Raw genomic sequence first — 21932 nt, 5'->3', positions numbered from 1 at the left:
ACTTCTCTCCTCCTAACTCTGGTCTTCCCCCGACTTCTCTCCTCTTATCCTCTGACCTTCCCTAGTCTTTCTCCCCCTTACTCTCCCCCCCCCAACAGTCTCTCTCCTTTTAACTTTTTTCTTTTTTGGTCTTCCTTCCTTTTTATGGTTTCCCATTATCATCTCTTCTCTCTCTGTGGTCTTGCTCCAGACACTCTCTTTTTGACTTATCTCACAATGGTCTTCCCTTCTGACTTTCTCCCCCTCGCTTATGTTTACCTTCAGCCTCTGTCTCCCTGATTTCCAGTGGCCTCTTCCTTATCCTGGTCTTCTCCGGCCTCTCTCCTCCTAGTTTTCTCCTTGCTATGTTCTCCTTCTAGACTCTCTCACTTAGAATGTTTTCCCCTCACAGATATTCTCCCTTCCTATGGTCCTCTCTTTCGACTGTTCCCCCGATCTCCCCAAAGCCATCTCTTCCTCATCTTGCCCCTTCAGCCTCTTATTTCCTACTTTGCCTCCCCACTACCTTCGTTTTATTGTTTGCCCCGGCCTCTCTTTCTCACTATGGTCTTCCCGTGGTCTCTCACTTTCTTTCTGTGGTCACTTCCCCCTCTTTTCTTCTAACTTTGTCCCCCAGTTGCTTTTAACCCTCACTTTGATTTTCTCCCTTACTTTCTCCTTTTGTAAGGTCCCCTCCTGGCTTTTTTCGTACTAGTTTCTTTCTTACCCCTTTCCTACGCTCCCTCCCCAGTCTTCCTGGTTTCAGGTACAACTGTCACTCCGGTTTGTGTCTTTTGTTCTGATGCTGTCACAGCCTCTTATTCACAGCTCAGAGGAATGGCAGCTGTGTTGAGGTCTCTGCATGTGAGTGACTGAGCAGTGTAAGAGGTGCAGAATGTACAGACTGCTCATATCTGCTTGTCCAGGCAGAGGTCCTTTTTACCCCACAAAAACTCGAAATATCAAATGCACTGGAGCAATGTGGGGGTTTTATGTCATTGTTATCATTGAGGTTACAAAATTAACTTAAGTCAGTGCATCACACATTCAGCAGTTCAATCAGGTTTAGTCAGGGTAGGTCAAGTTTTAGAGCTAGGGTTAGGTTAGGGAATAAACCAGGTTTTATCAGCCCTTTGATGCAGAGGAACTGTTAGGAAGACTGCTCTTGCTAAAAGTGATCATCAAGAAAGAATGCCCTTTGAAGTCAAAATTCTACCCTACTAGACAGCTAGTTCACTCGTGTCATCCTACTGGTTCTGCCAAATGGTGGTAAACTTGGAACTAGCCAGGTACTATGAGATGGAAGGTCAGCCAGCCAAAGCTCATGGAACAACCACTGGAGAAACCCTAGGGCACCATTAAATAGTGAGGCAAGCAGCCAAAGAAAAACCCCTAACAATCATTAGAGGAATCATAGGGCACCATTAGATGGGAGGTCAATCAGACAAAGTTCAAGGAACCCCCAACAAACACTGGAGGAACTCTAGGACACCATCAGATAGAGGTCAGTCAGATAAAGCTCAGGGAATGGATTATTACCTCATAGGACATTTATTTACCATTGGAGGAACCCCAGGGCATCATCAAATGGAGGTCAGTGAGCTAAAGTTCCAAGAAGTCCAAACAACCACTAGAGGAACCCTACGGCACCACCAGATAGGGGTTAGTCAGACAAATTTTAAGGAATGTCTATCAACCACTGAAGGAACCCTAGGGCACCATCAGATAGGGGTTAGTCAGACAAATTTTAAGGAATGTCTATCAACCACTGGAGGAACCCTAGGGTACCATCAGATGGGGGTTAGTCGGACAAACTTCAAGGAATGTCTATTAACCACTGGAGGAACCCTAGGGCACCATCAAATGGGGGTTAGTCGGACAAACTTCAAGGAATGTCTATCAACCACTGGAGGAACCCTAGGGCACCATCGGATAGGGTTCAGTTAGCCAAAGCTCCAGGAAGCCCAAGCAACCACTGGAGGAACACTAGGGCACCATCAGATAGGGGATAGTGAGACAAAGTTCAAGGAATGTATATCAACCCCTGGAGGAACCCTAGGGCACCATCAGATGGGGGTTAGTAGGACAAACTTCAAGGAATGTCCATCAAACCACTGGAGGAACCCCAGGGCACCATCGGATGGGGGTCAGTTAGCCAAAGCTCCAGGAAGCCCAAGCAACCACTGGAGGAACCCTAGGGCACCATCAGATAGAGGATAGTCAGACAATGTTCAAGGAATGTATATCAACCCCTGGAGGAACCCTAGGGCACCATCAGATGGGGGTTAGTGAGTCAAAACTCCAGGAAGCCCAAACAACCATTGGAGGACCTCTGAGGCACCTTCAGATGGAAGGTCAGCCAGCCAAAGCTCATGGAACCCCTAACAACCTCTAGAGGAACCCCAGGGCACCATCAAATAGAGGTCAGTGAGCTAAAGCTCCAAGAAGTCCAAACAACCACTTGAGGAACCCTATGGCACCACCAGATAGGGGTTAGTCAGACAAATTTTAAGGAATGTCTTTCAACCCCTGGAGGAACCCTAGGGCACAATCAGATGGGGGTTAGTGAGTCAAAACTCCAGGAAGCCCAAACAACCACTGGAGGACCTCTGAGGCACCATCAGATGGAAGGTCAGCCAGCCAAAGCTCATGGAACCCCTAACAACCGCTAGAGGAACCCTAGGGCGGCATTAGATAGGAGATCAATCAAACAAAACTCAAAGAACCCTTAACAACTACTGGAGGAACCCTAATTAAGAGTGGCCTGGGTGAAACATTAAGGTCAGTTTGGGTTGGGAGTGAAGAATTTGGGTTAATGTTGAGTTAGAGGTTGAGCATTAGGTTTAGGGTAAGGTTAGGGATGAAGCATTAGGGCCAGGGTTGAATTAAGGATACGCATTTTGGTTTGGTTTACATTTTGGGTTTAGATGGAGTTAAACATTAGGGTCAGTGTTAGATGAAGAAGTCAAAGTCAGTTGGGATGTAGTCAATTGTGCAGATTAAAGCATTTTTATTTTAATTTTGTAAGGTGCTGATAACATTAGTATCAGCTTTGGGTTCAGTGAGCTAAAACACAATGTACCCTTTAACATACCCTGCAGCTCCTCCTAATGTACGTCCGTCTAAAGAACTTGCTTTTCTTTTTTACTTGCCGTTCACCCATCAGCCGATCCCCTAGTCTGGCACAGAGGAGAAACTCTCTGATTACACAGTGTGCTGTTAATTTTACTGTCAGAAAAAGAGTTTTGTCAGAGCGATGAACTGCTGACTCAAATCCCTGGATTCACCTAATGGATCAAAATTGTTCTTTGTGCTTTTGGGTAATTGAAATATTTAATGTGGTGCGCCCAGGAACTGGGAAGCTTTTAGAAACGTCTGCGTCTTCGGATGCTCAAAAATTTAAAGGACAGAAATGAGAACAGAGATTGCCGGTTATTAGCTCTTGCTAAGGCTTTTTGTTTGATGGAAGCTGCAGAGATGTCTATGAAAGTAGCTTCAACTAATTGTGAAGCCAAAACGTTTTTTTGGTTTAGGATTGGGATGGGGTTTTTCCTTGTTTTTTTCTTTTTTGGTGATGGTCATCACCAGGACCAACAGACGGGGTGAAACTCTAACCAAAGACCAAGAACTCTATACCAGATACAACATCTATGACCTGGAAGAAGGCCAAATGCTGGACCAAATATTGCATTGGGTGCAATGGCCCACCTATTTTTGGGTGGTGTTGGCTTTTAAAATTTCAGCAGAATGTATAACCTATAGCTCAGATACCTAGTGGGCTCTTCCCACCATCATTGATCTTCTTCTGGACCCTTCTTCTCTTGTATATCCTATAGTAATCATCTCATGAAGACCCCACCAGTTGACTTTCTGGCATGGTGGTGGGGGTGATTAAGCCTGGGCCTTCCCCTAACCTAAATACCATATTTGAAGGATCGACCCCTTTAAATGAATCTGTCGCCTGCATCTTGTGTGCCTTTGGCTTGTTCCTTGCGATATTTTACCACCTCTTCTTTGTCTAATTGGTCTCAGTCTTAAGGGATCCCCCACTTTTCTCATCTTCCATTATTCCTTTATGGTTTGAGCACTTGATGTGTGGTTACCATGGCTACGGTAGCCATTAGTGAAGCGACCTCCGCCACTGCTGACATTACCGCTCCTCTCTGAGCTATTTTCGTAACGCCTCTCCCAATAACTTACCCGAATGTTTTGTTGTTTGGGTGGCAGTTCAGGTGTGAGCAGATTTATTTCTAGCAGGTGACTGCACGGCCATGTACACAGAACACATGCAGCGTGAGGGTGGGGGGAAATGAAATATAGACAGGAAACAATATGGAGCAGCAAAAGTATTATTACAAGCATGACACAACTTCTCACTGCTACAGGACTAGAGGAGCAAAACAACAAGCCACTGGTCACCTTCTTATTCCTTTACTCCTTTCATACCTTCATTTCTTCCTATCCTTTCTTTCTTATTTTTCCCTTTTCATCTAACTTTCCTTACTTCCTTTCCTCTTTTCCTCCCTTCTTCTTTACTTACTTTCATTACAGTCCCTGCTTTCTTTTATTCCTTTCTATTATGTCATTTGTCCTTCTTTTTTCTTTGTACCTAGCTACATACCTTCCCCCCCCCCCCCCCCCTCTCTATTTTCTTTACCCTTCCTTTTAATGTTCTTCATCTCTCTTCTTTTATCCTTTCTTCCTTTCCTTTCTTTTCTTCCTTCTTCTTTCTCTTTTCTTCCTCTGCCTTCTTTTTATCTCTTTTCCTTTCTTTTCTCCTTTCTTCATTCCCCATCCTTTTCTTTTTGTTCCTAATTTCTCTTCTTTTCTCCTTTCTTTCTTTCTTTCCTTTTCTCTTTTCTTCCTTTCTCTTTCCCTTTTTCTCTTCTTTCCCCTTTTTTCCCTTTCTTCCTTTACCTTCTTTTCTCTTTTCTTCTCTTCCCTTCCTTTCAATTTTCTTCATCTTCTTTCTTTTCTCCTTTCTTCCTTTACTTCCTTTTCTTCATTCTTCCTTTCTCTTTTCTTCTTCTCCCTTTTTTCTTTTTTGTTCCTCCTTTCTCTTCTTTTCGCCTTTCTTTTTTCCATTCCTTTCTCTTTCCTTCATTTCCCTTTACCTTCTTCTCTTCTTTCCCCTTTTTTCCTTTCCTTTCTCGTTTCTTCCTTTCCATTCTTTTCTCCTTTCTTCTTATCTCATTCTTTTTTTCCTTTGTTTTTCTGTTCTTCATTTCCCTTCATTTCCCTTTTCATCCTTTTTTCCTTTCTTTTTTTTTCCTTCCTTTCTTTTATTGTCTTCCTACTACCTTTCCTTTCTTCCTTTCCCTTTCCCTTCTTTTTGTCTTTCTTCCTTTCCCTTCTTTTATCTTCCCTTCCTTTCAATTTCCTTTCTTGCTTTCGTTTTTCCTTTCTTTTTTCCTTTCTCCTTTATTCCTTTCATCTTTCTTCCTTTCCCTTCTATTCTCATTTCGTTTTTTTTGTCTTTCTTCTGTTTTTTTCCTTCATTTTTCTGTTCTTCCCTTCCTGTCTTTTCTCCTTTCTTCCTTTCTCCTCCTTTTCCTTTACTTTTCTCATTCCCCTTTCTTTTCCAGTCTTTTATTTTCTTCCTTTCTTTGCCATTCCTTGCTTTTCTCTTACTTCGTTTCTTCTTTCCCCTTTATGTTATCATTGTTTTCTTCCTTCTTCTATCCTATCCTTTAATTTCCTGTCCCCTCCCCCTCACTTTTTCACATTTCCTTTTTCTTACCTTCCCTGAACTTTTTCTGTCCTTTTCTTTCTCTCTTCTACACACTGCACTGTACATTTTGACATTTTTATTCTTGCATTTTTTAACTTGGCCACAAGGTGTCAGTTTGACATCAAGCTCCAAAGAGCTGTGAGCTTGTTACTCATTTTCCTAAAGACATTTAAAAAAAAAATATGGAACAGCAAGTAAGTACAAAAAAAAAAAAAAAAAAAATTTGAATGTTATATCATGAATTAATGTCCGGGAAATTCATCAGAGACTTTAATGATGTACTCACAGAAAATCAACTCCAATTTCCCTGTAATTCATTCAAATACGGCTTTGTAATACTGTAGTTGAATATATTACTTTGCCGGAATTTTTTGTAATTTACGAGGCTGTTATACAAAATTAGTGCGGTGCAGTACCCCTGAGCAACCAATCTGAACCCAATTCTGCCAACACTAATTGCTATGGGATAGAGTACTTGGTATGTAATGAATGCTCCCCAATAATGTCCTATTTCCCTAAAATATTTTGTAAACTTCATTTATTATAAGCAAGAAAAAGACTCCCAGTGCTGCTCTTTAGCAACTGGTTCTCCGTGTTTCTCTCAGCCCAGACAGGCTCCTCTTCTGTTATTTTGCCCTGCTGGATTCCACTTATATTTTACCAGAAAAAGAAATGACAAGGCTATTTCTGGCCCATGTCGCAGGCTCTGGGCGATTAAGGCTGGCCGTTCTGGCGGAGGACAGATTACAGATGAAGTGGAAGGAGGCGGAGGGGACCAGCAACGTTTATAAGGTGCTAGTGAAACCACTGACTGGTAAGTACGAGTAGCTTTCTGGGTGTTTAGAAGATTTCGAGATTTACCGATACTTTTTGCCCCGACTGCACTGGGGTCCTAAACCTAGTTCCCACCAAGGTTCTATAAATCCTAAGTTTGTAGTTATCCCAAATCAATATGTGTGGAAGTATTGCCGCTGCTTCCGTTTCCTCCTACAATCCAAAAGCATAGGGGAAATTAACATTGCTCTCCTAAATCCACTGATAATGCGAGAGACTTTTCTAGTATAAGCTCCTCGGGGGCGGGGAATGGTGGGAACAGTTTTGTCTATAGTGAAAAGTTGCAAAAAGTTTGCTAACAAAAAAAATATGTATGCAACAAATTTTCACTCAGAAGCTTCAATTTCTTAGTCAATAAAGACCGAACCCAGTCATGTGAGGTAGATAACTGAGTCAAATTTTCCCTGGAATTAAATAGGAAAGTAGATCTGAACCTAGAACAAAAATGTGGGTTCCAATAATGTGTGTAATGGTGTGTAATTCTTTACATTTAAGGGGATCCTGAACAGGAAGTGATGTTGAAAACAAAGACAGCCAAGGCTACGGTGGGTGGCTTGGACCCTCTGAAGGAGTATGTCCTGCAGATACACATCATCCAAGGAGGACAGGACACCTTAATAGCCAAGAAGAAGTTCAGCAGTGAGTCATTGACATACCTATGAAATGAGGATTCGGCACTGCCAGGCCTAGGACTCTCATATTCATGGATGGGAGGGTTTCTGGTTTCTGTTCTCATTTTCTAGCTCAATTTTATTCCATCAACACAGATTTGATATTAATTTATGAAAAAAGTTTAAAAATTGTTACCTCGTCTTTACATGTCTGTACATATATTTGTTCTGTTGTTTATTTACAGTTGAAGATTTGAAGACCCAAATCCGAAATGAGAAGAAAAAGGCAGAGGTGACACCAGCTCCACAAATGACGGAGTCCTCCTCACCAGCAGAGGGCAACATGACAGTCACAGGTAAGTGGTGGTGTGTATAGTCATCAGAGTAATAAATGTCTATGTAGGGTCGGTTCCTTGACCTTCTGGCTTCTTCAAGCCTTCCCTCTTTCTAGCTATGTTTGACTGTCCTGCAGCCATGACCTTTATATGGTAACCTGTTATATGACATAAAGATACCACGTTAAATCTGGGATCAACTCACTGGGTGTAGTTCACGACCACCATCTGGTCAACATCTGACTACTGCAAAGCTAGATAACCTCTCCAACATTGACTCTACATGGGAATATTGTTTTTTTGGTGGAGCAATACCTCTCATATCTTCATTTCTATTTCATGGCAGAGAAAAGAGAGGACAAGGAGCAGTTGGACACCCCAAGCCCCAGATCTCAGGGCCCCGAAGGCCGAAGGTCGGGTCCCCACAATGCTACCTTGCTGCCCAAACCTACCCAAAAAATTTCCTCCAAGTCAGAGAGAGAGGTGTCAGCGACCCCCAGCACCCCTCGGAGAGGTAACACGGCCTGCACAGTTATCAATCTCCGCTGCCTTACTAATTCATCTCTGTGATCTTCTGAACTAATGATTGGGCGACGTGGAGGGTCTCTTGGGAAAAAAAAAGCCTGATTGACGAGCCTGCTGAGCTTTTTTCCCCGAGGCTTGATAGATATCGATCTCCCGCCTGTCTATGTTTAATGCCTCACGTCCGTTTCTCCGCTGCTGCTCCACATTCGTGATGGAATACTTGCAGCAGAGGAAAGGGGGATAAACTGAGCAGCCAATCAGATCTCTGGAGAGACCTATGAATTGGGACCTATGTAAAATGTTCAGATTTCAGTCCTTTAACTCTTTTGATACTTTTTATGCAATTATTTATAAATTTTATATTTGTATTTTTCTTGTATTTGTTATTTTGTTGTGTTAGTTGTGTCCTAAAAATGATAACAAGCTTTTACTTTTATGGCCTTCGTCGTGTTCAAAAAGAAATACAGGATTTGCCAACATCTATAAGGTCTTGCCTTTGGTTCCCGGTCACATGTCCCGTGACAAGGCATTGGTCATGTGGTCTATTTGGGGGATTTAGGGAAAGGGCAGGGGGCAGTGTTAAATCCATGATCAGTTGAATGCTCTTGTAGAATAGGCTTCTCCTGGTATCAGTCGAGGTGATGAGATCGGATCTTCAAAACTGTGAAAGGAAACGTGGAGAACATGACATTGGGATGGTGTATCAGATGGGTGTCAATAACCCCAGCCCCCCAAGACCACATGGCTTCACATAGAGGGTGACAACATTTTTTCCTATATTCCTATAAATCAATTGTTTCCATCACCCTATTGAAAACAGCATAAATAGAGACGTATGGTCTTCAGGTTGTAGAATCCAGAAACATTTTCTGCTACAAGGCCCTTTGAAGGTCCTGCTTGATCTTGGTTGTAGTATGATAATCTGGTCAGACTTTGTGACTTTTGGTGATGGTTTTCCAGGTGCATTTGTCTTATATTGTCTCTGTGGCCAGGGCCGGTGTACCATTGTGACACAGCGCTGGAGTGGGACATCATTCTTCTGGTGGACAGCTCTTGGAGCGTTGGACGCGCCAACTTCAGACTGGTGAAGAACTTCCTGTGGGGGATTCTCAGCCCTCTCCCCATCTCCAAGGACAAGATTAGAGTCGGTACTGAGATTTGTTGATGTGTCAATGAAGGGTGGTGGGGCATGTCATTGATGGGTGGTGGGACATGCCATTGATGGGTGGTGGGACATGCCATTGATGGGTGGTGGAACATGCTACTGATGGATGGTGGGATGTTAGCATCGGAAGTCCTTGACATGAGGACCTGATCGATCCAGTTGTGAAAAGCCAAAGACAGTTGTAGGGAAGAATTAGAACCCCTTTTACTATCTGTATTCTAATGGGAAAATTCACCTTCCCCATTGGTCTTTGTGACCAGAAATGATAAAAATTCCAAAAACTGTACAGGAATCACCTAATCCCGGAATAAAGAGAAAATCAACCAATGGGGTCACCTGAGGTCACTTTTTCTTTTTTTTTTTTTTTTTTTTTTATACTGAAGGGGCAGATAATGTTTGGAATAGGCTTCCATTGGAGGTCATGAGTCAGTCAACCATAAGCTGATTTAGGTATGCTTGGGATAAACACTACTCTCTACAAAAAGTTTACAAAAAGTAACAGACTCAATGGGACACCTGGTCATCATCATAATTCAATGATCTTCTTTTCATTTCAGAGAGATTTTCTCTTGCTTTCTGATGTGTTTCCAAGACAAGAATTGAGATCTCCGTAGAGGGGTCACAAATAATAATTTGTGTTTAGATGTTCCTTGAATCAAATATGAGTAAAACCAGTAAGAGGAGGTAGGGGGACATTGGATAGGAGGACGTTGGGTGGGAGATAGGGTGGAGTGTAAAAATGGACAACCAAGAATTTGTAATGGAAGGAGGAGGAAGAGATGGCTTGAATGTGGGTCAGAAAGAGTCGATGATGAAGACGAATTGGGATCTAGAAGCAGAAGTGAGTATCTGTTTTCATATTATGTTTCCCAGTTGTTCCTGCAGGGGAAATCAGCAGGACATGCGAGGTTTTCCACTAAAGAGCCAAGGAGGGTCCAATGTTTTGCAGAATGATGGAAATCCACTATGTTTTTAGACACTGGGATCTGGGGAAGGTTTATGTAGCTTTACAAAGAGCAGTAAGCAGAGGCTATTGGAGGGAGCGTCCCTAAGTCATGGGACAAGTCTAATCTCCACTTTGCCTTCTGCAGGTCTTTCCCAGTACAGTGGGGAGCCACAGACTGAATGGGATCTGAATTCGTATTCCACCAAAGCAGAAGTCCTGGAGGCCATAAGAAGGGTGAAGTATAAGGGAGGAAACACCTTTACAGGTATAGCTTCATTTTTTATTTTCTGCTACAAAGTTGTGTGCAAGACCCTGTAGGACACATCATCCTTGTGTGGGCAGGTATGGCTCTCACCCACGTTCTGGAGGAAAATCTCCGAGCTGCCTCAGGGGCACGAGCCCAGGCTGGCAAAGTGCTGGTCCTCTTGACCGATGGGAAGTCCCAAGATGACGCCATCACAGTGGCACAGACCCTCAAAGAGGCCGGAATATACATGTTTGCTATAGGTAGGTGAGCAGGATAGCCAAATTCCCCTAAATTTAATCTGAGACCTTTTTTACTTGGTTGAAATTGTTTCTCTTTGCAGGGGTGAAAAATGCAGATGAATCAGAGCTGAGAAAGATGGCATCTGAGCCAACCGACCTGACTGTTCACATGGTAGCTGACTTCCCGATGCTCGGCCCTCTGGTGGGTGACGTGTCCAGGGCACTGTGTATGAGGCTGAAGGAAAGACGGAAGGAGGTGGACATCGGTGAGGATTGAATTCATTGTGAGGTCTTTGCCACAGTCTAGAACAGAATTCTCACAACTGCATTTGTTGTTTAGGGTCTCAGAACATTGCTGTACCAGTAAGTGTGGACCTGTACCCCAGCCCAACCCACCTGGTAGTATCTGATGTAGCAGCCAGAAGCATGCGTGTGTCATGGACCCCTCCACATCAGCCTGTCCGGAAGTACCGTATAGTCTATTATCCATCCCGTGGTGGCACACCTCAGGAGGTAAAGAATTAGAAAAATTAGTAATTTTGTGTAATGTGGTGAGAAGAGATACACAAGATGCCAAGTTCCTCCTTTCTGAGGCAATATTGTAATCCACCACAAGATGGCCTCTATCCCGACTTAAATTAGCCAGAAAGACTGAGGACATAATGATAGTGCAGGGTGTCATGGGATAGCCCCCTCCATAGACTCTGTCACAATGGCATCCTACACTACAGCACTGATCATCATGCCATCTCTATCATCAAGGTGGTCTGTACACCTGCTATGCTCATTATAAAGGGGTCCTACTATGTCTGTATTGAGTTCCTGGATCTTTATACCTAATGTGCCCGTTATTAAGGGGTCCAACCATGCCTGTATTGAGTTACTGAATCTGTGTACCTGCTTTACCCAATAAAAGGGGCTCCTACTATGCTTGTATTGAGTTTCTGGGTCTGTATACCTAATGTGCCCATTTTAAAGGGGTCCTACCATGCCTGTATTGAGTTACTGGGTCTGTCTACATGCTGTGCCCATTATGAGAGGGGGGAGCTACTATGGCTGTATTGAACTCCTGGGTCTGTGTTCCTGCTGTGTCCATTATAAAGTTGCCCTACCATGCCCGTATTAAGTTCCTAGGTCTTTATACATAATGTGCCCATTATAAAGGAGTCCTAACATGCCTGTTTTGAGTTCCTGGCTCTGTCTTCCTGCTGTGTCCATTATAAAGTAGTCCTACCATGCCTGTATTGAGTTCCTGGGTCTGTACACCTAATGTTCCAATTATAAAGGGGTCCTTCCATGCCTGTATTGATTTACTGGATCTGTCCACATGCTGTGCCCATTATGAGAAGGGGGGAGCTACTATGGCTGTATTGAGTTCCTAGGTCTGTCTACCTACTGTGCCCATTACAAGGGGCCCCTTAATGCCTGTATTGAGTTTCTGGGTCTTTCTACATGCTGTGCCCATTAGGATGGGTTCCCATTATCTCCACTGGGTATTGTATTTATTTTATTATATGATGTTTATGATAAATGTAACCAGAGTAGCTGAGAACAATAACACAGGTATGGAACCTTGAATTTCCATGTGGTATGCTGTCTGTCATTTGCAGGTGGTATTAGATGGAGATTCCACTTCAGCCATCCTTAAAAACCTAACTGTCCGTACCGACTACCTGGTCTCTGTCTTCCCCATCTATGTCAGTGGCGTGGGTTCCGGACTTCGCGGAATCACCTCTACCTGTAAGTATATGAGTGCAGGTGTGTGATGCCTCACTATGGGACCTGCTGCCACCTATGACACCCCGTCTATCACAATCTTTACCTTTCTCTCTCGCAGTGCCTCTGTCTACTCCCCATGAGCTCTCCGTGGATCAAGTCACAGACTCCTCCTTGGAGGTACACTGGCAGTCATCAGAGGGCGCGTCCCACTATATAGTGACCTACTCAGCGGAGGCTGGACATGAGCAGGAGGTGAAAGAGGTACAGAGGTCACTCTTGGATTAGAACTTTACGTGTACAATTACAATATACAAAGACTCCATCTTTTATCATTATAATGTACTCCCTGAACTCATATAAGATGACTAAGCCCAAGCTTAGCTGCCACCAGTCTGTTCCGGGAAGGACCCCAATTTTAATGTCTGGGGTCAAATTCTTTCTTGCTTGTCCCCAGCTCTCTAATTCAGGACACAAACTTTTGCTTTGCAGATCAAAACGGGAGACACAAAGGTCCTGGTGTCTGGATTATCCCCAAATACCACGTACAGCGTGACTGTGGTAGCTGCGGCTGGAGAAGAGACCAGTGACCCGGTCACCATACAGCAGACCACCGGTAAGCAAGACCAGATCTTGGTACCTAGGTATAAAAATGTATGATGATATTATCGAGAACCTGTCACCAAGTGGGCTTGACCAGACAAAATGGTGCATATTCTTTAGCGTCAGGGTGAATATTTTTGGTATATAAAAAGTTTTCCCTCTGAGTTCGGAAATCATGAAATCTTGAATTTTTCCAATTCTTTCTACCCTGGAGGAAGTTTGTGGGATTATTATACCCTTAATGGTCAACATTGTCTTTCAGAGCCCATACAGCACAGCCTACAGTTCACCAACATCACTCACAGTAGTGTCACTGTGTACTGGGAGGTGGAGCCACCTAGTGGAGCAATCCAGCACATCTCATATACATCTGATGCAAGCAATGTCATTGCTAAAGAGGTGAGTGTTGGAGAAATTCTATTCTCTAGCATGACATGGCTGAGTGGCCACACACAGAAATAAATAAGTAAACCCTGCACAGAGCCTGAAGACACCAAAAACCATTCTGCTCCAAAGATGGATTCTTCCTATGCTCAGCAGTATTTATAGAAAGTAGAATTTTGCATTCTGCATTACTGGCTACATTGAACGCTGTCATCTTTATTGAAATGATGCTGAATTAAGTGACAGGGAGTCCCCTTCCAGTAAAAGAGATAATATGAAAACACGGAATAATCCTGAATTATCCTCCTCGGGGGCTGACACTGTTCACATTGTGAGTCACCTACCTCCAGAGATAAAGGGTGATCCCCAAATCCCCATCCGGAGGAGAATGGAATCCTTCCCAGTGTTCTCCAAATAGTCTTCAGGCTTTACATGTCAGCTGCAGCATATGTTCCACCTATGTCAGACGTGATGATGACATGACCGGCTGCCTCTGTTATATGTAATGACATCTCTTTTCTTCTTCTGCGTCCTTCTGGCTTTATGTACTCTTCTAACGTGTACTGGCTGCCAATATCAGGGTCAGTGCAGGTCTAAATCACAAGAAAAGAGCAGTCTCCCCTCCTTTCTTTCCCTCTCCTCTCCTAATTTAACCTTTTTTTTCCTCTGGCCACTTTACACTCTTTTTTTCTGTTGCCCCCATATATGCTTCTCTCTTTTCTGCTCATTTCCCCTCTTCTTTCTTGTTTTTGGTCCTGTCCTTATTGCTGCTCATCTCTCTTCCTTTAACTCTTCCTTTTACTCTTTTGTGCCCTTCTCTGACCCCTTCCTACATTTTTCAATTCCTTTGTCTCTGCTCCTTAATTCATGTTCCTTACACTCCTCTCTTCGTTACTCATATATTCTCTACTCATTTCTCTTCTGTGCTTCTCCCCTGTCTTCCCTGCTCCTCTCTTCTCCCCTGTCTTCCCTGCTCCTCTCTTCTCCCCTGTCTTCCTTCTCTGCTCCTCTCTTCTCCCCTGTTTCCTCTTCTCCTCTCTTCTAACGTTTCCTCTTCTCCTCTCTTCTCCCCTGTCTTCTCTGCTCCTCTCTTCTCCCCTGTCTCCTCTGCTCCTCTCTTTTCCCCTGTTTTCCCTGCTCCCCTTTTCTCCAGTCTTCTCGGCTCCTCTCTTCTCCCCTGTCTTCTCTGCTCCTCACTTCTCCCCTGTCTTCTCTGTTCCTCTCTTCTCTTCTTCTCTGCTCCTCTCTTCTCCCATGCCTTCTCTGCTCCTCTCTTCTCCCATGCCTTCTCTGCTTCTCTGTTCTTTGCTTCTTTCTTTTATGCCAACCTTCCGCTTTTCTCTTTTCTGCTGAACTCATCACTTTTCTTCTACGCCTGTCTTCTCTTTCCTCTGCTTTTCTCCTTTACTTTCTTCCTTTGCCTCTTTCCTCTCTTCCTTACTATTGTTACTAACCTCTTTAATAACCTCTTCAATGTGCCTTCTTTATTTTTTCACCTTTTTTTTTGTATTTTGTCTGCTTCTCTCTTCATTACTCTATTTCTCCTCTATTCTCCTTTCCTCTTCTCTTTCCTCCTCTACTCCTCCCTCCTGCTTTATCAATTCCCTTCCTCCCTCCTTTTATTATTATTAATATATTATTGAATTATATTTATAAATCTCCAACATATTACTCAGCGCTGTACATTATCAGCTTCTCCTATTATACTCACTCTGTTCTATCACTAATTCTCTGCCTTCCTCCACTTCTTCTTCACTTCTTTCCGATATCATTCTCTTTTCTCCTTTCACCTCCTTCCATTTGTACACTATCTCCTCCTCTTCACCGCTTATCTCTTCTCCTCTCTCAGCTTCAATAAAATTTGCCCACAACCATATAATTTATTATATTCAGGTTCATTTTGATAAATCTCTGTAGGATGGCACCACTGTCTTCTCCTTTCAGGTGGAAATCCCTGGTGGCACCTCCTCTGTGACCCTGAAGTCCCTGACCTCCCAGACTCCATACAACGTTACCCTTTCTATCTCACATGGCCGGATGAAGACTTTGTTCCTCCTAATGGGAAACTTCACAACTTGTAAGTGACAGCATGGGGAAAAACGGGGCCACACAGTCAGAGCTGCCCATTTCCCGTTCTTTGTGATTCATTGGCGCTGCCAAGGTCCTGCCAGGGCCGTGCCCTTGGCTGTCATCTCTGTTTGTCCTCATTCTTGCAGAAAAGCCATGTGTGAGAGGAAACGTCTTCAGTCGGGGCAGATTGGCCAATTAGTGTTAATTACAGAGCCCCAGTATGTCATTCTTAATGGCAGATCTGCCGCGCGCTGGGGGACAGAGGCGCTTTGCCCAAAGTAGGCAATGACATATGGCTGTTGTTATTTGTTTTAGTTTGTGCTGCCCGACCTCTGCACTAATAATTATTATTCTGTCACTTGTGCCAATTAAATAGCTTGGCAGTGCAAAGGGAACGATTTACCTTCACTTGACATTGATTGTGTGGCCAACGTAAATCTCTTTAAATGTTTTTTCTCACATTTCCCTCTTTCTAAACCTTTACGCCATGACTTTCTATCATCCTGCAAAAATGCCCAGTTCCTTCACCCATGCATCATGATCAGAACTTAAATGATAAAATAAATGTCATGGAGAACTCATAACTTTAGTAGTGTCTAAGTCTGGAGTAAATGTGCAATCTGTTCCAGCTTTTCTGGGCCTTGACTGGCTGTTTGTTGGTTCCTATTCCTGCAACTCATTAACCCGCCTAACTGTTTGGTAGTTTGCATTTTCAGTTCAGCAATGGCAGCTTCTGATTATTCTCTACTTATAGGGTGAGGAACACTTAATATAGAGACTGGTACAAATATTCAGTATGGTTCAGATCTTTATCAGTATAAAAGTAACAGCCAACACATTTCGGGGGGCTGCGGCTCTTCCTATTTCAGGGCTCTGGATGCTCTTGGATCATCTTAGGGTATCAGAACCTCTGTCGGGTTTTATGAGATTTTGCCTTCTGTCCTCATCATAAGTGGTCATCTGGACAAGAAGTGGCAGGAATGTCTCCAACGGGGACACAGCAGACATTTCCAGCCATCTATCCAACACACACACATAATATATATATATAAAATGATTTATTATTTTGATTGGAGTTCTACTTTTTTTGCAGTCCCTGTTCTTAATCTCATATTTAATCATTCTAAAAAAAAAATGTCAAATTGATGTCATTTCTGCGTAATGATCTTTTAATGAGCTGATGTGAGCCATGCATAACTCCACTGAAACATTCATAATATGCTCCACTGAGCCTGATAAAGATTTACTAAACATTATTAGAACGTTTTCCTATTCAGAGTGTTTTTCATAACAGTTATGGATAAATATTTAAATGTTTGAAGAGTTGAGCATGATTGACAGTCAATGCAAATTCTAATAGAATAACATTCCATTCCCTAAAGCTATGTGTGCGTCATAAACGATTGTCGGGTTGTTGAACAAAATGCACTTTTTTATTTTTTATTTGCTGTGTCTCAGTTCTGCTGATTACATGCAGAGAATGGTGAGAATGGTGGACCATGTCAGGATATTATAAGCTGTGACAACACATGGGCATAACAGGGAAATAGGAACAGAGCCTATGGAAGGATTTTATAAATGAAAGCTGCAGATATAATAAAATATGTGGCATGGAAAGGGATTGATGGAAGTTGTCAAATAAATGACAGGTCCTCTTTAACACACTGGTGCCATTTTGGTTTGTGATATATCACACAGCACTTATCCTGGCCAGCAAACCCCCCCAAAAAGGCTGCTAACTGTCACTTGCAAGCCCCCTTCAGATGAGAAGTAAATATAGAACAATAAAGCTTCACATCAAAGTTACATAAATGTCAAATCTTAATTTCTTTATTGCGCAGAGCAGCGGCTGGAAGAGTTATTAATGCTTTTTGTTTGTTCGTTTCAAGTGCACTTGTCTCTTTACGTCTTTACACTTCCAGTTCTCACAGCCCACATAGATATTTCATATGGAAATGTTTCTTCTGTCTTGAAACATAAATGTCACATAAAATTATGAAGGAAATCTTCTGCCAGGACGATGAGATCGATGTTGGGAGCAGACAGATCTCATCGGTCAGGGAAGGTTACTGAACTTTGCTCAATACTCATTTTTTATTGATGATTATAGGTGAGGTGATTGTCCAAATGATTGAGTTCCGAAGCTTTTATGGAAGGAAGCTGTTAATGCTACAGCATATAAATGCATTTATGTAATGGTGGATTTCCAAAGTTTTGGGAAAAAATCTTATTGATCTAGCATGGCTGTGCCCATGTTTAGCAGAGTTTGCAGCTTCATACCAGGGCACTAAACTCTGTGCCAGGGCACACCTCTCTATACCAGGGCACCAGCTCTATACTAGGGTACACCTCTCCATACCAGGGTACACCTCTCCATACCAGGGTACACCTCTCCATACCAGGGCACTCAACTCTCCATACCAGGGCACCAGCTCTATACAAGGGCTAACAGATTTGTAACAGGGCACCAGCTCTTTACTAGGGCACACAGCTCTGTACCGGGGTACATCCGTCCATACCGGGGCACCAGCTTTATACTTGGGCATTCAGCTTTGTATCAGGGTACACCCCTCCATACCAGGGCACCAGCTCTATACCAGGGTACACCTCTCCATCCCAAGGCACATAGCTCTGGACCAGGGCACTCAGATTTGTATCAGGGTACACCTCTATACCAGGGCACGGGATCTATACTAGGGCACACAGCTTTGTATCAATGTACACCTCTCCATACCAGGGTACAGCTCTCCATACCAGGGCACCAGCTCTATACTTGGGCATTCAGCTTTGTATCAGGGTACACCCCTCCATACCAGGGCACATAGCTCTATACCAGGGTACATCTCTCCATCCCAAGGCACATAGCTCTGTACCAGGGCACTCAGCTTTGTATCAGGGTACACCTCTCTATACCAGGTACACCTCTCCATACCAGGGCACCAGATCTATACCATGGCACACAGCTCCATATCACGGCACAAGGCTTCATACCAGGGTACCAGCTCTGCACCAGGGCACACAGCTCTTTAAAGTCACATTCTGATGTGTAATGTCCTACACAAAGCCCTGAACAACTTTCAGATGAATTGGAATCTTATTGTAAGCCAGGATCCATCATCAGACCTTGAAGCCATCCCATTAAATCCACATTTTAATTTTTTTTCTAACTTTTGAACTTTTATAAAATTGCTTTCCTTAGTTTGGTATAGTTTTTGTTCATGTTTGCTGGTCAGCATATGAGAGATAATTCCAACCCAATCCCAGGACTGGGGGCCCAAGAGCCCTGTCCATGTCCAGCAATCTATCATTAAAGAGAATTAACAGAAACATGGGCATGACAATGCTACAAGCCTGGCTATTATTGTAAACCATCGGCTGTATTTGTCACTAAAATGAAGCAGGCATGGGCCCCAAGCTGATTTTACTTCCCCTCCATTCTTGTTCAGGGTCCTAAATATCGGGATTAGAGAAGCCAGGTATATTCGGAAGGAGATCTGTAATAGCATATGATGTTTAATGTCCATGCCGTTGCTCCAGACCTCACTTCTGCCTCTGACCAGTCATGTGACTTACAAGCTCCCCTTCTTTTTTTTTATAAAAAATTTATAAAATATTAAGTTACTGCCATTGAAACACATAAACCTTGAAGACTCCCAAGAAGGAATGTCAAATTATTTTATAAGTAGAGCCCAAAGTATTGCACTGACTGAGCTGTGATGACTCCTCAGGGGACGGCCTTAGAGGATGTAACCAGACTTTTAGTGGGCATTTAACCTAGAAGACTGGGGGCATCTAGTGGCATACAAGCGGTACTACATAGGGCTTTGCCAGAAATAAAATCTGCAACCATGGCCATTTTTGTAAAAAATATTAGTGCAAAGTTGAGCTTAGATTTTCATCCAGGGTTTGCCCTTACATAAGTGTATTGTCAGCAAGCATAATGCAGAGTTGGTCAGGGCCAAGTCACATGGTCTGTGAAGTCATTGACTATTGGCTTCATATAGGTAGAGGAGCTAAAAGTGTTAATGGGTTATGTCGTCCAATCACAGCAGGTCCTCGGTTGGATACCTATCCCCCATTTTTTTTAATTAGTCCCAATTTGTTCTTTAAGTGGGTGAAATGTAGCGCGCTCTTTGCTTGCCAGTATGTAAATATCTTTGAAATGTATTCGTGTCCTTGGGTAATTAATTACCAAGGGTATTTAGTTCCACTAATATCGTGTAATTGGTTTCCTGCACGCAGTGTACCCTCCATAACGAACGCCTTTCATCGCTCTCGCCGGCTTATTTTAGAATTTTACGTTTTGTCAGATGATTTTCTTTCGCTCATTTGGCGAGAGCAGCAGCGTATGGCGAGGCGAGACCACACACACTGCAGGGTTCAATAAACCTAAAACAAAAATGTTATTTTAAAGCTGAACAGCCAATTCATGGCTGGACTGGAAGAGGAAGGGTCGTGACCACACTTTTCTCTGCTGACCTTCACCAACACACCTTAGTCATTGACCCACCCCTGTGCTGTGATTGGCTTTCCAAGGCACTGTTAAAGTATTAAGAAAGAGGCGTGCACTGTTATGTATAAAAAATTGGGTCATATCTTATTTTGAGGCATTGGATGTGGTCTTCCCTAATGCAACATTAGATAGTGGGACCAGTCTTTCTAGGGTGCCATTATAAAGCATCAGAACATCTATTCTCTGAAATAAATTGCCACTCCTAGGCACAGGTCACATGATTTCTGCTAAAGAGGAGGCTCTGGCCAATCAGCAGCAATCATCTAAGTGCTTAGCACTGGAGGGAATCCAGAGCATCATTTTCCCCAGCTAAGGTAATTCAGTTCCCGAACTCCTAAGTATTTATTCTTCCTGTTGGCTTTGCTATGCCGCTAACACATTTAATCTCTCCGGCACAGGAGATAATCCTCGAAAGATGCCCACAGGCCGCGGAGGGTACGGACACAGCCGGGCAGATGGTGGGTATTTAACACATCGGTAAATATCACTTTTCCATGGAATTTTTCTGTTCTAAAGGAGAAACTTGGTTTTAAAGTTGCCTTTGATACAAAAAAACACCCAACAGCGCCGCTGACGTTTATCAAAAGATTGTTTATCCCAGCCGGGGCTCGGCAGCGTACAAGCGTGCCAACAAAGCGCTTTCATCTGCGCCACCTTCAAATAACTCACCATCCTTCCCGAGATGTAAGAGAATTATTAAATGGTAACGTGCGCCATTGGAATAAAAGTGACAGGCTGATTACCGTGTACAGACCTTCATCATCTCCATCCATAAAACATGAAAATACTTCGAGGCGGGAGAAATCCTCACCGCAGAGTAGTATCAGTCCTCACCGCCTCGGATTGAAACGTTGAAAAGGAAAATAAATTGCGGTAAACGCCGTTTTAATTTGCATCCTGCGGTGCGGGTCGGCTGCTGGAAAAATGCACAGCGAGAAACGTTATTTCTGAATTCTGCATTGTGCCAATGGTTTTGGGTGTGCCTGGGAATAAACAGTGGCGTGAGCCTTAACAACCCCAACCTCTGCCCAAAAACCAAACATTTTAACCCCAATTCTACCCAGATCTTAACCTTTGTCCCTGATCTCACCCTTACCCCCTAAAATGTTGCAATTATTGGCACAAAATTCTTAAATTCTAGTGCTGATCTCCTAATTGGCACAATGATTGTACGGACACCAGAAAATTTGGTGGAAGGTAATTGGTGCCTCTAATGGGCACAACTGGTGTACAGACCCCTGAACTCAGTGCAGGGTTGGCGGGAGCCCCTTATATTGGGCAAAGTATGTGTAAAGACTCCTGAACTCAGTGCAGAGTTGGTAGGAGCCTCTAATAGATACAGCGGGGTGTACTGACCCCTGAACCCAGTGCAGGGTTGGTGGGAGCCCCTAAAATTGGGCACATCAGGGATACAGACCTGGGAACTCAGTGCAGGGTTGGTGAGAGCCTCTTATAATAGGCACAGTATGTGTAAAGACCCCTGAACTCAGTGCAGGGTTGGTGGGAGCCTCCAATGGATACAGCGGGGTGTAGAGACCCCTGAACCCATTACAAGGTTGGTGGGAGCCTCTAATGGACACATGGGGTATACAGACCCCTGAACCCAGTGCAGGGTTGGTCGTAGCACCTTAAATGGGGCATCAGGAACACAGACCTGGGAACTCAGTGCAGGGTTGGTGGGAGCCTCTAATGGATACAGCGGGGTGTACAGACCCCTGAACCCAGTGCAGGGTTGGTCGGTGCCTCTTAAATTGGGCACATCAGGGGTACAGACCTGGGAACTCTTGGGAGCCGACCTGTGGTTGGGGAGAGAATCTTATAATGGGCACAGTATGTGTAAAGACCCCTGAACTCAGTGCAGGGTTGGTGGGAGCCTCTAATGGACACATGGGGTATACAGACCCCTGAACCCAGTGCAGGGTTGATGAGAGCCTCTAATAACTGACAGAGTGGGTGTACAGGCCCACATACCCAGTGCAGGGTTGGTGGGGGCCCCTTAAGTTGGGCCCTACAGATTTAAAGATCCCCAAACCT

At 43.6% G+C, this 21932-nt stretch overlaps 1 protein-coding gene across 1 annotated transcript in view; it reads left to right on the top strand.

The window, feature by feature from the left end:
- COL20A1 (collagen type XX alpha 1 chain) overlaps positions 1-21932 on the top strand; it is a 50994-nt gene that overhangs the window by 5966 nt on the left and 23096 nt on the right. The window contains exons 3-17 of the mRNA XM_072413662.1: positions 6375-6524; positions 7040-7183; positions 7401-7511; positions 7837-8004; positions 9008-9163; positions 10272-10391; positions 10469-10633; positions 10714-10878; positions 10953-11125; positions 12223-12352; positions 12450-12592; positions 12821-12944; positions 13194-13330; positions 15260-15392; positions 20222-20356. Coding sequence (XP_072269763.1) covers positions 6375-6524; positions 7040-7183; positions 7401-7511; positions 7837-8004; positions 9008-9163; positions 10272-10391; positions 10469-10633; positions 10714-10878; positions 10953-11125; positions 12223-12352; positions 12450-12592; positions 12821-12944; positions 13194-13330; positions 15260-15392; positions 20222-20356 — 2154 coding nt within the window. The remainder of the gene's footprint in view (positions 1-6374; positions 6525-7039; positions 7184-7400; positions 7512-7836; positions 8005-9007; positions 9164-10271; positions 10392-10468; positions 10634-10713; positions 10879-10952; positions 11126-12222; positions 12353-12449; positions 12593-12820; positions 12945-13193; positions 13331-15259; positions 15393-20221; positions 20357-21932) is intronic.

The sequence above is a fragment of the Pyxicephalus adspersus genome, chromosome 6 (assembly GCF_032062135.1).
Source record: "Pyxicephalus adspersus chromosome 6, UCB_Pads_2.0, whole genome shotgun sequence".
NCBI lineage: Eukaryota > Metazoa > Chordata > Amphibia > Anura > Pyxicephalidae > Pyxicephalus > Pyxicephalus adspersus.
The sequence above is the reverse complement of the archived record's forward strand: the minus strand, read 5'-3'. Positions and strand labels throughout refer to the sequence as shown.